At 30.1% G+C, this 17,605-nt stretch overlaps 1 protein-coding gene across 1 annotated transcript; it reads left to right on the top strand.

The window, feature by feature from the left end:
• The first annotated feature begins 2,640 nt into the window (after window positions 1-2,640).
• LOC134273442 (uncharacterized) lies at window positions 2,641-8,250 on the top strand. Its single transcript, XM_062755634.1, has 2 exons — window positions 2,641-3,418; window positions 7,756-8,250. The coding sequence occupies exons 1-2, from the start codon at window positions 2,653-2,655 to the stop codon at window positions 8,151-8,153; spliced, it is 1,164 nt and encodes a 387-aa protein (XP_062611618.1). The 5' UTR covers window positions 2,641-2,652; the 3' UTR covers window positions 8,154-8,250.
• The last annotated feature ends 9,355 nt before the right edge of the window (window positions 8,251-17,605 follow it).

The following is a 17,605-nucleotide window of genomic DNA, read 5'->3' as shown; positions in this document are numbered from 1 at the left end:
CAATGGGGATAATGAATGATTCCGACGTACCTTATCTCTCTAAGAAAACCACAGGGATTGACATAATTTTATGATATTTATAATAATGGAATTAAAGTTTCATAAACAGGTACTCTTATTTATTTTCGTCGTTTTATCTTGAAAAGAATTCAGAACGCGGTCAGTCTTTCGTCGGTCGATTTTGATTAGTTATGCAAAGTTAAACATCTTAGTTGTAATCCTTGAAATGTAAAATGTTTTCCAAGATCGAAAACTTTTGTTCTAATTTACTTAGAATGGCACGTTAATCTGTAAATTAGGCGGCTTCTTATCTTCTAGGCTTCTTGTTAGAAAATCATCCTTGTCTATATCATTGTAGACTATTAAAAATACATTCGGTGTTACAAATGTAATAATTAGAATGATCTTAATTGGAAAATTATTTCTACTAAAACTATACCTGGTAGGATTTTCCCTAAAATGATTTTCTTTTGAAATCAATTTTTACACGGAAACAGATTCCCTTTCTGATTTTCTCAGACGAGTTTTTGAACATTTAAAAAAATCAGTTTCTTTCAGCAAAAGACATAAGTATTTGATTAAGATTCAAGAAGAAAATGGGAAATATCTCTTTTGAAATAATGTTGGAAGGTTGATTATTATGCACAGTTTCTTGGAATGTGAGATGGATACATCAAACGATTACAAAAATAACTGAATTTATTAAATCTCAAAATAAAGCTTATATAAAATATTTCATGACGTCATAAAATGATCTTATTAAATATAATTTGTTACAATGTTGTCTTCTAAACATAAGCAAGTAAGACATTTTTAATGAATACTTTTCTTTTATATACTGACACGCAAAAGAAACGCAACACCCTAGTTTAGAGGGAAATAATTATGTAAAGTAAAGATTTTGTATCTTAAAATTATAATTATCTTCAATTTGGTAAACATCAGTAATTTAACGGTTGAACGATTTTCATACCATAACCGGAAGTGGAGTTTAAGTCTGCTTAACAGAAATAAAAAAAAATGCATTTTAACAAAACACTTGGCAATATTATGGAACTTTAAGGGTTTTTTACTGTTTATCATAAGTAATGCAGCAATATTTCAAAAAATAAACTCTCCTTTCGTTTCCCGTAACGATGCTAAGGCTACTTGAAAATGGCTTATGAAAGCATTTCCATTGTTCTAGCTGGAAAATTTCAATGTAAAAGTGATGGAGAGTTGCTGATGCGAAATTTCACTACATTACGCCTCAACTGGATCTTACGTATCATATGCATTAAAGACAGTCCTTGTGCCGGAAGTCCAAGAGTGGCTACACTGCTCTAAGTTAGAGAAAATTCGACCTAATCAACTGAAAAACGGGCATTTAAAAAATGCCAAAGAATAATTCCTTCGCTCAGATCTCGATATTAATGAGCCTACTGTATCGTAGAAATTAAGCTGCAATTGTTATTTAGGGCAGTCTTGCACGTTTAACTTGAATGACTGGGAGGGGGGTGTTTTAAGAGTCATATTTTACTTAGTAAAGTAAACAGATTAACATTTAGCACTTTTATCAAATATCTGATGTTCTGAAAAGTGAATTTAGCCTTACTTTATTCGCTTTTGAAAATCATAAGATAAAAAATCAAACATTTGTAGAATACTGCTTGTTGCGTTTCTTTTGCGTGTCAGTATACTTTTATACTCTCTATACAGCTGTTGGTACTTTTTACAACAATTTCGTTATTTTTAAAACATTCTTACAGATATATGGTTAGAAATATTATGCCAACTCACTGAACTTCTCATGCCCAATTACCTCTTTGTTTCTTATTTTCTAACATCTTTCTCCTTTAAACTAAACGTCTCCTTGCTTTCTGAATTTTGTAAAGCTTTTTTGGAAAAAAAAAAATCGAGTTCACGAAGACAGAATGGTGTTTTCAAACCAAGATACTATATTTCTGGTAAGTCTAAATATAATAAAGATAAAATATAAAGAGGCATTCAACAAAAACGAAAATGTTCAAAGAGTCTTTGTTAAGTTTTTGTAGCACTCTTTTAGAAATGAAAATAAAAGTAGTTCAATATCTAAAAAGAGCCGTAAAATTAATGTAGATTGAGTTATATGTACTTAAAAGATATCTAAGTATTCAGCTAGAGGTACTGTGAGCAATGAGCTCACTAAATGATACCCCCGCCTCCCATATGAATATAATGGCAGTGTCCATGTTTTACACTGGAAAATCCAAAATAAATGTCAGATCAAAATAAAATAGAAGGTGCACAATGGCAATATGTAATAAAGAATCTGTGAAAGTTTCATTAAATTTCCTTCAGTGATATGATAGGAGTTGCGGATAAGAGATTGGTACCCCAAAGCGTAACAGACGGCCGGACGGACGGACGGAAACATACCGATCACTATATACAGTATCCTCCCTCTTCAAGCGGGGGTATAATAAAGATATAGTGTATTTGAAACTCTTCATTTCTTAACGTCACTGAAAGTAAAGTTTATTCTTCATAAATAAAACGGCACGTACATTCGATGAAGTAAAGATTATGATATGTAGCACGTGACCAAATTTCTTGAAACTCCTCCCCTCCTATTATATAAACTCAAAACATTCAATTCTGTTTAGAATGCTTTAGCAACATTTGTTTTATCTGATGATGGAGAAGTCAATATTTATAATACTTATCTTTCTCTCTATTCATGGATACCTTGCTCTACCTGCAAAGGATGAAACTGAGGAAAACAACTTATATCCCAGTACCACATCTGGAAAGACATCCAGTATTTTACGGGATATCCTTAATCAAGAATCATTGGTGCGCTTTTCCATGGTGCAAAAGATTCAGAATCTGGTAATGGATGCAATAGACAGCAAAAACAACACCGAGATATTGAAAAATAAGCTCGTTTATCTAGGAAAAGAATTGAACGCACTTGAAGCGATGGATCAGAGACTTGAACAAGATAATGCGAAACTTCAACAAGAATTAAGTGCCATCTATGAAAGAATAAATGACACTCAGAACCACAGTCTTGCAAGCATTCAAAGACTTAATGACACTGAGATATATCTTCTGAAAAGACAATTCTTAGCTCTCCGCAGAGAAAATGAAGTAGTTAAATTAGAAAATTTAAAAATGAAGGAACAACTAAATGTTGATGTAAATACAGCTAGGAATGAAACTTCTACTCTGAAAGTGCAGTATGAAAAACTCTTACAGAAAAATGAGGCATTTGAAAGCAATTTACATCGAATGGAGAAAGAGATAAAGTCAACAAACATTGATTCTCGTCTGATGATGATTGAAGACAAATTTTCGAACTTTTCCCGCGCCGTGGATAAAGCTCTGAATGATATCCGTAAGGATCAAAATGCAACCAACATACAGAAGCTGAGTTTTCTTTCTGCGGTCAATTCAGGTAAGAAATATTTTTTTTTCTTTCTACTTCTTTAAAGATATATTTAAAGTACTTTCAGTTTTTCATATTAAAGTTCCAGTTTGGTTATTTTAAATAATAAATGTTACATGTAGTAGAGTTATTGTAATGTCAATGATACATCTTAATTTAAAGTGCAGATGGAAATTAAGCATGAACAAATTGCTTCTACTATGTGTTTTACAGTCAAGGTAATCAAATTTATTGATGAATTATTCATGAGAGAATTCGTCCGTAAAAATTATAACAAATATCAATTCAAAATATAAGATTATCCTAAGGATAAAAATAACCGTTGATTGCATGAGTAACATTTTTGTAATTAAGCATAGATTGTTTATTACTTTTTACTTTGGACATTGACAAATACTTTTTAAATGGGAAATTCTAACCTTGCATCCTGAATTACCACAAAGTTTAACATAGATGATTGAGTTTTAATTTCCATTTTCTTTTTTATGCCAAAAAATGCACTTTTCAGTTAAAATAAAAGAATATTCTCTTCACAGAATAGATATATAATACAGGAGTATTGCAGTTTACAGATGCATTGTAAACGTAATTTATTTTTTTTAAGCTTATACAATCTCTGGCCATACCAGTTTGCAACAGAGATTTAGGACAGAATTACACTGATGAAAAACATTATGCATGGTTAATATTGCTTGCTTTCAGATACATGCACAAGGACTGACAATTATTATGGTTTTCATATAACTCTGTCTTTGTATAAAATTTTGTTCAAGTTACTTTGCTCTCTTTACCTTTTACAGAGTAAATTTAAAAGCTTTTATAATCTTTACTTGGTATTAATATCTTTTTTGACTTTAATTTTTCTTATATATATTTGTAAAATTGATATTCTAAGATAATAGCGAGTTCATCCTTCAATATTCATTGGATAATCAATTGAAATGTAAAGGTGTTTTCACATATGGCTATTACAATGTTTTTAATGACTCGATAGTCTCAAGATCTTCATATGTCTCATGAATTGTATTGATTGGCTACTTTAAGGGAAATAGTGACCTTTAGCTGAAAAAAAACCTCGTCGTTCAATTGTTCTCATAATTTGTATATTTCTAATTTAGAATGTCACACATACAAATAGATACATCAATAGGCTTCTAGACTTATTTTTGAGATAATGAGAAAAATACTATGCCCCACAGTGTCTTAGTGTTTGATTCTCCATTTTTCTGGGCTCATTACTCGGTCCATAATGGAATTTTCTCAGCATTAATAAAACATTTTTCAGCAAACAGGTGTCTTTTAAAATATTTCAGGGTATGAATAGGTTCTTTTTTTGTCACACTGCATCTGGAGACAGAAAATTACGAACTTTATAACAACTCAAACAGCAACAAAATTAGTTTGCAAGAAATCTTATCATTCAATATTTGAAATACTTTGAAATAAAAGTTTGTTATGTTATTGATTAGCTGTAAAAATATCGATTGGTGAAGCTGAGCTCAATATTGCACAAGGCATAGTGAAAAAAGACCTTGACATTCATGAGCATGAAAAAATGTGTCATGATTACATTTCTCCAGCACGAGAAAATCATAACTTTGACTTCACACATTTGCAAAATAAGCGAAATAAGACATACCTACAAATAATTAAAGACAGCAATGCCTAAATTGATATCCAATCCAGACGTCCATAATATACATGGGCTAACATAAACATACGTTATATTTGAAACTTTTCAGAATTAATTTAAAGTTTTTTTTGTTAATCATATGGCAGATGTTGGTCACAGATAAATGTATTTCAACAATCGACATAAACCAGACAACCTCACCCCATATTACAACATTTTATGTGTCCTCCGAAACGGCAAGAAGCATGTATGGTTGGGGTTTACAATCATGCTACCGACGTATAATTAAATATAAATATCTTTACTTTAAATCATCTATGTATAAAAACAGTCAACATCAACGTAACAACAATCAACATCATATTACACAACCGACTTGAAGGTGACTATATGGCTGTACCGCAATTACCGTATACACTCGCCTATAAGTCGGTCTGCCTATAAGTTGGTTGTTATTTTGATATAATTTTGAAGTGATTTGCCATTGACCCGCTTATACGTCGGTGAAAATTTTTGCCAGAATCAGCTGAAAAAAAATGCATTGTTTTTTTTAAACTGTATTTAATTTTTATTTCCCGAAATGATGCCGGTATTAAATCTAAAATCATTAAACTAATAAGCAATGCACGCTTGAGATAAAATTAAAACCATTAAAGTTAGTAAATATTTGTAATTTATGTATCATCTTTGAATGTATAATTATACGTTTATATGTAATCCAGACTTTTTTCTTCGATAGTCGTCAGAAATTTAAATAAAATGCTACATTTCACAGTCAAGAAAAAAGTCTCCTTTATGACTATGATAAAAATCGGACTTAGCTTTTGGACTAAAGTTTAACTCCCAAAATACTGCCTTTTTCCACATCCCCCTTAATGGTGATGATATGGCTTCACAGCACTTCATGTTGACTATTGAAATAGTACAACGGGTATAAGATGCCCGTTTAAGGATTTTGTGTCTGTAGTCTGTAGACAGCTAATGTTATCTAAAGGTATAAATCTTAAACGGCAGAAACCATGAACAAGTCAGACAAAGTAGTTATGTGGGGTTGGGAGAGAGGGTACATTGTAATTCAAACAATTTTAGCTCTGAATTTTTAAACCGTCTTCCGGTTATCGGCTTCGATAGAAAAAAGAAAATAGATATTGTAAGTTCAGAGTAAAACAAAATTTCTGGATACTGCAAATGACTGATATACAGAGTAATCAAGTAAATAAACCATTATAATTATTTCAAATCAACAACATTCATATAACACCATCAATTTTTGCTTCAAACAATATTATGGCTAAGAAAGCTTTGTTAACGGCATACACGAGGGTTGTGCAAAAAGTTCGTAGACAATGACGTTTTTGTAAAAATAAACAATTCTATATCAATCTTTTGTATATCAAAATACGTCTTATATATGAAAAGACAAATCAGAACGATTTTATTTCTATTGATGGAACGTAATATTTTTGTAAAAATCGGGGTCTTTGAAGATGACGGATAGAGGGCATTTTATGATATCTTAAGTGTCGATCGCTAACTATATAGACAGTACAAATACTAAACAAAAACCCTAACAAGATGTGTCAAAACTCGAAAAAAAAAAAGCGACGTCTGCCGTCCGCATGGGGCAGCGTTCGATCACAAACTACGGTTGAAACATTGCTAGAGACAAAATATTAAAGCAACTCAAAATTCTTGAAATATACTTAGTGTGTCAATTTCAGATAAGTAGAAACAATTTTTCAACGGTGTGTACAAATTGGAAGACACTACAAGAATTTAAAAACACATGTTATTTATATAGAGATTTCTATTCGTGACGTTGTTATAAATCTAGCGCAGTGTCGGATGGGCTGTATAGTTCTATACAAACTGTTTATTTAGATGACGCGCGTAGATTTTTGTGCATTGTTTAGAATTTTGAAGATTTAATAAATTATTAACTATACTTAAAGATTATTGCTAGCACTTGGAAGTGTGTTGCGCTTTAAAAAAGAAAGGAAGTGTGTTAAGTCAAAATCCAAATTCAGACGTTATAATGAAATTAGCTTAACGTCAGACTGGTCTGTGCGGGGGGTAGGGGGCACAATAGAGAACCCAAGTTTTAGCTTAAATATATAAGAAAAATCTTTTTAAAATCTTTTTTCTCTATAATCAATGGATAAAAAAGATCAAATTTATATATTAATATGTATTTTAAGATATGACATGAGCTTCGAAAGAGTCAGACGGGGTATATTGATTGATTGATGATTGTATATTGTTTAACGTCTCACTCGAGAATTTTTCACTCATATGCAGACGCCACCACTTGCCGGTGGAGAGCAGACGGGGTATAAATACTATACAAAGAATGTTTTTTTTTCTATAAACACTTAGTACCCATGAAATATTATTGCTACTGCATGACATCATAGTATTAGGTCATTGTTTTAAACTAATACATGTAGAGCTAAATAGTCACTTCGATAAATCAGCTACGGAGCAAGGCATGTGCATTTTCTTTTTTAGATATAAATTGAACAATGCTTAAAGGAATATTCTATAGATATAAAAGATTGCTCCTTTAGTCATATGCACTACCGAATTCGATAACAGTTTGAGAAAAAATACCCTGTTTTAATCTAAACTTTACCTTGTAAATAGATAATAGAAATGAGAAATTTTTTAAATAATAATTTCCTAATTTGATTTTTTTCTACATTTTTGTATACAGATGGTGGATCAGTTGTAGCCTTCACGGCCTATGCAAGTTCAGGCAAAGATTACAACTCAGAACCGATCATATTCAACTCTGTTATCACCAACGAGGGTGGTGCTTACAATAGTAACACTGGTATTTTCACGTCGCCTGCTGTTGGCGTTTATGTTTTTACTTGGACACATCTGACAAGATATGGTCAGTACTGTCATGCCTATTTAAGTAAAAATGGCACCATTCAAAACATAGATGCACATACAAATTTAAGTGGACTAAGTTCAGGAGTATATACAATGGCGACAATGAGTGGAACACTTCACCTCTCTAAAGGAGATAGGGTTTGGATTCAAGCTAACCATTGTTATGGTTTCTTAGGTGCACCATATAACTCTTTTTCTGGATGGAAACTTTGATTGTTCAGCGAACAAATTCATTTACCTTACGTTTTGTTTGTTTGTGTTCAAAACACTGAGATCTAGCTGACAAAGTTGAGATAAATTGAAAATGATATATGACTGCTTTAATTTTTTTATTGTGTGTGAGAGAGAGAGAGAGAGAGAGAGAGGATGTGTGTGAGGGTGTGAGTGAGGGTTTGTGAGTGTGTGTGTGTGTGTGTGTGTGTTTGAAAAACTAAGAATGGTTTTTGATCTTGGAATTATTCATTTTTTATATTTCCTCATTATATCTGATACAGTTTTACCAGCATTATATTTGAAAAATCAGATAGAGAGGAGCATTTGTATTCTTCCAAGAATGGTATGAAGAAGATTAAACGAGATATTTTGGAAAGGTTTCTTCATCAAAGATCCAAAGCCTAAAGTCCACTGTACACTGTTTCGCAAATAACCTAAAAGGACTAGCACGGTTCAAATCTTCAAAAAATAAAAAAAGAAATGGAATCAAGAACAAAATTGAATTTCTTTTACATGAGGCACTACAAGAAATCAAAGTACTGAAAGAACTCATGGGAGTTGAACATGGTGTAAAATAAAATCTCTGATCGGGAGGTTAAGTGAGTGAACAATATTATTATTTCAAATACAGACAAATGTTTCAGATTTTTTGTGTTTCAACAATCTTGAGAAAGACATTGAGACATTGAATAGCAGAAATGAAATACATGGGCCATAATGCTTGCCTGCCTACATTTATTCTTTTTATACCCCCTATTTGAAAGCGGGAGGGTATTTATTAATCGGGATGTCCGTCCATCTGTTTTTACGCTTTAGGTATACCCATCTCTTTTCGTAGAATATTTATTATAAATTGCTGTTGTGCACCTTGCATTACTTTTTCATCCTACAAATACGTGACTCTTCATGCAATTGTTGGCCCAAATGCAGCATTGGTTAAACAAAAAAATGACGTCATAAACAACGCATGTTTTTCTTCTAGTCTTCCTTCACTTTTTCATTCATAATTGGTCAGAAAAAAATTATATTTTTTTTTATTTAACATTTAAAACAATACTTTCAAAAGGAATATGTGAGAGATCGTGACTTTAATCGATTCTTCTCTGGTTAAAAAGCATCCAAAGTGAAATCAAAAATGAACCTAAAAGAAAATATAAAAATGACTTTTTCAATATATTTAAAAGATAAAAAAGATAATTCTATTTATACATTAACAGCACGATTTACAAATTTTTATTGAGCAATATGAGATTTGGCATGTCTATCAATAATTCGTTGTTTTCGGCGATATTTCATGTGCTAATGACAATTTCTATAATGAAAAGATTTTGCACCAGAAAAGAAATGTCTGATTAAAATTCTTTTATATATTTACCACAATAGATGATGACTGTCTATCAACGCTCTCTAATCTTTTAACATTTAATTGCCTTGCCAAGAAATGTCAAACATTAAATCGAAAAACACCTGTCTGCAAATAAATGCATTGTTTTAACAAGAGTAAACGCATAAGGAATGTTAAAAATATTTATAGATACAAAAAAAAAATGTGAAAAAAAAAATACACGAATACAAAAAATATTGGTCTTGATTTCTCGGAGTTTCCATGCAGAGTAACGGCGAACTGACCATAGAAGCATTAAAAACCCTCTACATCACTTATAAAACCTCTGATAAATGTGAAGAAGAGTAATGATGAAAAAAATTGAAAGAAGGTAATTCCTTTGTATACCCCCTTTTAAGACATAAGTTTCTAAGATTTGTATTTTTTATGCCCCGACATAAATATGGCCGGGGCATAAAGTGTTTGTCATGTCCGTCTTCCGTCCTTTCTGTTCACCCGCACTACTGAATTAAATATCCCCTTAGATTCCAAAAAATCCCCTGTTGTCCCCCTGTCAGTCCCTGACATTTTCCTGTCTCTCCCTGACTTTCTCCTATGATCCCCTGTCGTTGTCCCTGCTCTCCCTGTCGTCCCCTGTCGTTGTCCCTGCCCTCCCTGTCTACTCCCTGTCGTCCCCTGACATTCTCTGATCTCCCTGTCCAGTCCCTGTCGTCCCCTGTCGTTGTCCCTGCCTTCCCTGTCTACTCCCTGTCGTCCCCTGACATTTATTTTGGCCAAGAAAAGGAGTTTAAAAAATATTTTTGTTGCATTTAAGAGTGAAAAATAATATAGTCTTGAAAACTTTAAGTTTTTTTTGAAAATATAGACTTAGTAAAAAGTTAACTCATTTTTAAATGCCTTAACAAAATCCCCTGTAATTTAGTTTCTATTACTTGTATCAATGTGATTTTTTTAGTGTGGTAGCATTTCGGGGGAGAAGGACAGAGAATTGCATCATTATAAAGAAGAAATAAATTAGCAATTTATTTCATCTTGTGATGCTAGACGGCTTATACATTGTACTTTATGGACCTTTTATATATATTTATAACTTTTTCATTTTTTATTTGACCTACTTCGAAACATCTTTGAGCGTAATAACTGTCTTTGTAAAAGAACTAGATTTAAACATTTGAGAATACAATACAGATTATCAAATCCATGCATGGGATATTTTTGTTTTACCAAAGAATTAAAAAATTAATTGAAAGGAATGATATATGAATGCATTAATAAAATAAAAGTCTATTTAATAAATAAAAATTATTAAATAAACTAAAGATATATTTTATTCATTTATTTTCTTATGTGAATAAATCTACAACTCGACTGAATTAAGAATGAATGAATAAATAGATAAATAAATAATGAGAATTATATAAATTTATTCATTTATTATTTATTTTTTTAATTTATCGCTCATTTATATCCCCCAAAATTTGATTTATTAGTTTTATTTTATTTATTTGCTAAAATATGCCACAAAGTATTTTATTAGCATATTTAAACGACTTTTTATTACTTTAAGTCCATGATGGATATCAAAATGATCGTCTCATTATGCACAATATTAATCCGTCAATTAGATTTTTGATACTTTGTTTTGATTAAAAAATCAGTTTTCAAAACCCTAACACGGTTCTGAAACAACATCAAAGCCACTGATGTTTACCAGTAATTAACTCGGGGTACACAGTCATGACACCTATTTTTTTTTTTTCACTGACCGCTATACCTTGTTTATATTGTGACAGGACGACCGTGTGTAGTTTGCAGCGGTTTGAAATAACATTTTCTCTTTGTATGAGAACTCAATTTTTTTTCAATCAAAACAAAATAAAAGTATAAAAGAAGCTATTGACGGGTAAAGATTGTGCATAATGAGACGATTATTTTGATATCCATCATGGAAGTAAAATAATTAAAAGCAGATTTAATATGCTTCAAAAATACTTTGACACACATTTTTGCGTAAATAGTTTTACATAAAATAAGCCAAACAAAATTCCATTTTCGGGTATTAGATATTTAATTTGTTTGTATTGTCAATTTTAAAAATAAAAGATTGTTTTTATCATAATTAAATACATGCAGTTAATATTTTTTTTCTTTTTTGTTTACTAACTATTCAAAATAAATTATTGTTCTGATTTTAAAAAATTAATTATTCTAAAATGCACCAATGCCCCCTGCTATCTCTCTCTTTTTTCTTTCTTTCCTTTTTTTTTATATTTTTTTTTTTTTTGAACAAATGGTACAAAGTCAAACCATTACTTAACGAATAAAACAGATTACAGCGAAATAAATTCATAGTAAATAAATAAAGTAAAGTAAATGAATAATAAAAAAATATTGATCAAATATTAATCTATTTATTTTTGAAATTGAAAATACAACAAATTAATGAATCATTTTTATCTGCAAGAAATTGTGTTTCTTTAGTTTTATTTTATATAAACACCTGCATCCGTAGATGTTCTACAAAGTATTTTATAGGCGTAGTAAAACCACTTTTTATTATTTTAAATACATGATGGATATCAAAATAATCGTCTCATTATGCACAATATTAATCTGTCAATTTGGTTTTTGATACTTTGTTTAGATTGAAAAAATCGGTTTTCAAAACCCTAACACGGTTCTGAAACAACATCATAGCCATTATTGTTTACCAGTAATTAACTCGGGGTACACAGTCATGACACTTATTGTCTTTCTCGCTGACCGCTATACCTTGTTTATGTTGTGTTCAGAGTGACCGTGTACAGTTTGCAACTGATTGAAATAACATTTTCTCTTTGTATGAGAACTTAATTTTTTTTCAATCAAAACAAAATAAAAGTATCAAAGAAGCTATTGACGGCTAAGGATTGTGCATAATGAGACGATTATTTTGATATCCATCATGGAAGTAAAATAAATAAAAGCAGATTTAATATGCTTCAAAAATACTTTGACACATATTTTTGCGTAAATAGTTTTACATAAAATTAGCCCCCCAAAAAAAATCCCATTTCGGTTGTTTGTTATTTAATTTGTTTGTATTGTCAATTTTAAAAATAAAAAAGATTGTTTTTATAATAAATAAATACATGCAGTTAATAAGTTTATTTATTTATTTATTTATTTTGGGGTTTTTTTGTTTACTAACTATTTAAAATCAATTATTGTATTTATTTTAAAAACTTAATTATCCTAAAATGCACCAATACCCCCTGCTGTCTCTCTTTTTTTTCTTTTAAAAAGTCAAACCAGTATTTAACGAATAAAACAGATTGCAGCGAAATAAAGTCATAGTAAATTAAAAAAATAAAATACATGAATAATAAAAACAAATTATTAATTAAATATCAATCTATTTCTTTATTTTTGAAATTGAAAATAGTACAAATTAATGAATCATTCAATCTGCAAGAAATTGTGTTTCTTTAGTTTTACTTTAAAATTATATAAACACTTGCATCCGTAGATGTGCTGCAAAGTATTTTATTAGTGTATTAAAACGGCTTTTTATTATTTTCAGTACATGATGGATATCAAAATAATCAGCTTATTATGCACAATATTAAACTGTCAATTTGATTTTTGATACATTGATTTGATTGAAAAAATCAGTTTTCAAAACCCTAACACGGTTCTGAAACAACATCAAAGCCATTGATGTTTACAAGTAATTAACTCGGGGTTCACGGTCATGACACCTATTATCTTTTTCACTGACCGCTATACCTTGTTTATGTTGTGACAGGACGACCGTGTATAGTTTGCAGCTGTTTGAAATAACATTTTCTCTTTGTATGAGAACTGATTTTTTCAATCAAAACAAAATAAAAGTATCAAAGAAACTATTGACGGGTAAAGATTGTGCATAATGAGACGATTATTTTGATATCCATCATGGAAGTAAAATAATTAAAAGTAGTTTAAATATGCTTCAAAAATACTTTGATACATATTTATCGTCAATCAGTTTACATATGCCAAACAAATCCCATTTTCGGGTATATGATTATTTAGTTTGCTTGTATCGTCAATTTTAAAAATAAAAACATTGTTTTTATAATGATTTAATACATGCAGTTAATAAGTTTATTTTTTTTATTTACTAATCAATTATTGTATTGATTTTAAAAAAAACTAAAATATTCCAAAGTGCGCCAGTACCCCTGCTGTCTTTTTTTTTTTTTTTTTTTTTACAAAAGGTAGAAAGTCACTCCATTGTTAAATGAATAAAACATGAATAAAATAAAACTCTACAGAAATACAATTTCTTGCGGATATAAATGATTGACTAATTTGTTGTTTTTTTTAATTTCAAATATAAATAAATAAATTGTTTTTATTTATATTTATTTCATTATTTTTTTTTATTTTATTTTATTTAATTACTATGTATTTATTTCGCTGTAATCTGCTTTATTCATTAAATACTGGTTTGACTTTGTACCATTTGTAAGAAACAAAGTCAGCAGGGGGTATTGGTGCATTTTGGAATGTTTAAGTGTTTAAAACCAAATCATTAATTGATTTTAAATAGTTAGTAAATAAAAAAAATAAACTTATTAACTGCATGTACTTAATCATGATAAAAACAATGTTTTTATCTTTAAAATTGACGATACAAGCAAACTAAATAATCAAATACCCGAAAATGGAATTTTTTTGGCTTATTTTATGTAAAACTATTTACGCAAAAATATGTGTCAAAGTATTTTTAAAGCATATTAAATCTGCTTTTAATTATTTTACTTCCACGATGGATATCAAAATAATCGTCTCATTATGCACAATCTTTACACGTCAATAGCTTCTTTGATACTTTTATTTTGTTTTGATTGAAAAAAAAAATTGAGTTTTCATACAAAGAGAAAATGTTATTTCAAACCGCTACAAACTACACACAGTCGTCCTGCCACAATATAAACAAGGTATAACGGTCAGTGAAAAAGATAATAGGTGTCATGGTTGTGTACCCCGAGTTAATTACTGGTAAACATCAATGGCTTTGATGTTGTTTAGAAATGTGTTAGGGTTTGAAAACCGATTTTTTAATCAAAACAAAGTATCAAAAATCTAATTGACGGATTAATATTGTGCATAATGAGACGATTATTTTGATATCCATCATGTATTTAAAATGATAAAAAGTCGTTTTAATACGCTAATAAAATACTTTGTAGAACATCTACGGATGCAAGTGTTTATATAAAATAAAACTAAAGAAACACAATTTCTTGCAGATAAAAATGATTCATTAATTTGTTGTATTTTCAATTTCAAAAATAAATAGATTTATATTTTATTAATATTTTTTATTATTATTATTCATTTACTTTACTTTATTTATTTACTATGAATTTATTTCGCTGTAATCTGTTTTATTCGTTAAGTACTGGTTTGACTTTGTACCATTTGTTCAAAAAAAAAAAAAAGAAATAATATAAAAAAAGAAAAGAAAGAAAAAAAAGAGAGAGACAGCAGGGGGTATTGGTGCATTTTAGAATAATTAATTTTTTAAAATCAATACAATAATTGATTTTGAATAGTTAGTAAACAAAAAAGAAAAAAAAAATATTAATTGCATGTATTTAATTATGATAAAAACAATCTTTTTTTATTTTTAAAATTCAAAATACAAACAAATTAAATAATCAAATACCCGAAAATGGAATTTTGTTTGGCTTATTTGATGTAAGACTATTTACGCAAAAATGTGTGTCAAAGTATTCTTAAAGCATATTTAATCTGCTTTTAATTATTTTACTTCCATGATGGATATCAAAATAATCGTCCCATTATGCACAATCTTTACCCGTCAATAGCTTCTTTGATACTTTTATTTTGTTTTGATTGAAAAAAAATTGAGTTCTCATACAAAGAGAAAATGTTATTTCAAACCGCTGCAAACTACACACAGTCGTCCTGTCACAATATAAACAAGGTATGGCGGTCAGTGAAAAAAAAAAATAGGTGTCATGGCTGTGTACCCCGAGTTAATTACTGGTAAACATCAGTGGCTTTGATGTTGTTTCAGAACCGTGTTAGGGTTTTGAAAACCGATTTTTTAATCAAAACAAAGTATCAAAAATCTAATTGACGGATTAATATTGTGCATAATGAGACGATTATTTTGATATCCATCATGGACTTAAAGTAATAAAAAGTCGTTTAAATATGCTAATAAAATACTTTGTAGCATATTTTAGCAAATAAATAAAAAAAACTAATAAATCAAATTTTGGGGGATATAAATGAGCGATAAATTAAAAAAAAAATGAATAAATTTATATAATTCTCATTATTTATTTATTTATCTTTTTATTCATTCATTCTTAATTCAGTCGAGTTGTAGATTTATTCACATAAGAAAATAAATGAATAAAATATATCTTTAGTTTATTTAATAATTTTTATTTATTAAATAGACTTTTATTTTATTAATGCATTCATATATCATTCCTTTCAATTAATTTTTTAATCCTTTGGTAAAACAAAAATATCCCATGCATGGATTTGATAATGTATTCTCAAATGTTTAAATCTAGTTCTTTTACAAAGAAAGTTATTACGCTCAAAGATGTTTCAAAGTAGATCAAATAAAAAATGAAAAACTTATAAATATATATAAAAGGTCCATAAAGTACAATGTATAAGCCGTCTAGCATCACAAGATGAAATAAATTGCTAATTTATTTCTTCTTTATAATGATGCAATTCTCTGTCCTTCTCCGTCGAAATGCTACCACACTAAAATAATCACATTGATACAAGTAATAGAAACTAAATTACAGGGGATTTTGTTAAGGCATTTAAAAATGTGTTAACTTTTTACTAAGTCTATATTTTCAAAAAAAAAAACTTAAGTTTTCAAGACTATATTATTTTTCACTCTTAAATGCAACAAAAAAAAATTTTTAAACTCCTTTTCTTGGCCAAAATAAATGTCAGGGGACGACAGGGAGTAGACAGGGAAGGCAGGGACAACGACAGGGGACGACAGGGACTGGACAGGGAGATCAGAGAATGTCAGGGGACGACAGGGAGTAGACAGGGAGGGCAGGGACAACGACAGGGGACGACAGGGACTGGACAGGGAGAGCAGGGACAACGACAGGGGATCATAGGAGAAAGTCAGGAGAGACAGGAAAATGTCAGGGACTGACAGGGGGACAACAGGAGATTTTTTGGAATCTATGGGGATATTTAATTCAGTAGTGCCGTCTATCCTCCCGTCACACTTTGCTTTTAGTTCTGTTCAAAGCTTAGTTTCAAAAAAACTATCCAAGATGTTTTCATCAAACTTCATATGCTGATAGGTATTGATGAGAGCTATGCAACTGCGTCAACATTTTTTACCTTTTCCTTTAACCTTGACCTCACTTTTCTTAAATTAGTGTTTAGCTCAGTTTTAAACATTATCATTCAAGATGGTGTAATCAAACTTCACATGTTGATAAAAACTTGCACGGATGATGCATCTAAGGATGACCACTACTAGACCTGCTTCGGTTGCTGGATCTGACCTACATTTTCCAGATGAGTGAAAAAGTTTATGTCTTTAGAGCAGGCCCATTCCTAAGGAACTATAAGCCCTACTTAATTGGACTAAACTTGCATGGATGATGCATCTGGAGATGGACACTTCCAGACTTGCTCTGACCTATTTTTTTCAAACAAGAGACCAGGTTAAAGTTTTGAGAACAGATCAATCCCAATAAAGTTCTTGATTTCTACAGTATTAACATAGTTATGAATAGTTGTTCACACTATACTAATTTTTTTATGCTACATGTGTAGAAATGTGTACATGTATATGCCATGTAAAAAGTTAAACACAACTTTCAAGATAATTGTTGTTGGGACATACTAATTATTAAGAAAATATGTATTGCATGAAGGATATGGAAATAACGAACAGTATTCAATCTCAACGTCCATTAAACAAATATACAAAATAAGAGCAGAGCAAACACGGACCTCCGAAACATCAGAGGTGGGATCAGGTGCCATGGAGGAGTGAGCATCCCCTGCCGACCGGTCACACCCGCCGTGTGCTCGTTGTCATAAT

Source organism: Saccostrea cucullata, unplaced genomic scaffold, assembly GCF_032062105.1.
Source record: "Saccostrea cucullata isolate Sc308-1 unplaced genomic scaffold, CSIRO_AGI_Scuc_v1 ctg3719, whole genome shotgun sequence".
In the NCBI taxonomy this organism is placed as follows: Eukaryota; Metazoa; Mollusca; class Bivalvia; order Ostreida; family Ostreidae; genus Saccostrea; species Saccostrea cuccullata.
Note: the sequence above shows the minus strand (reverse complement) of the source record. Positions and strands in the feature narration are given on the sequence as shown.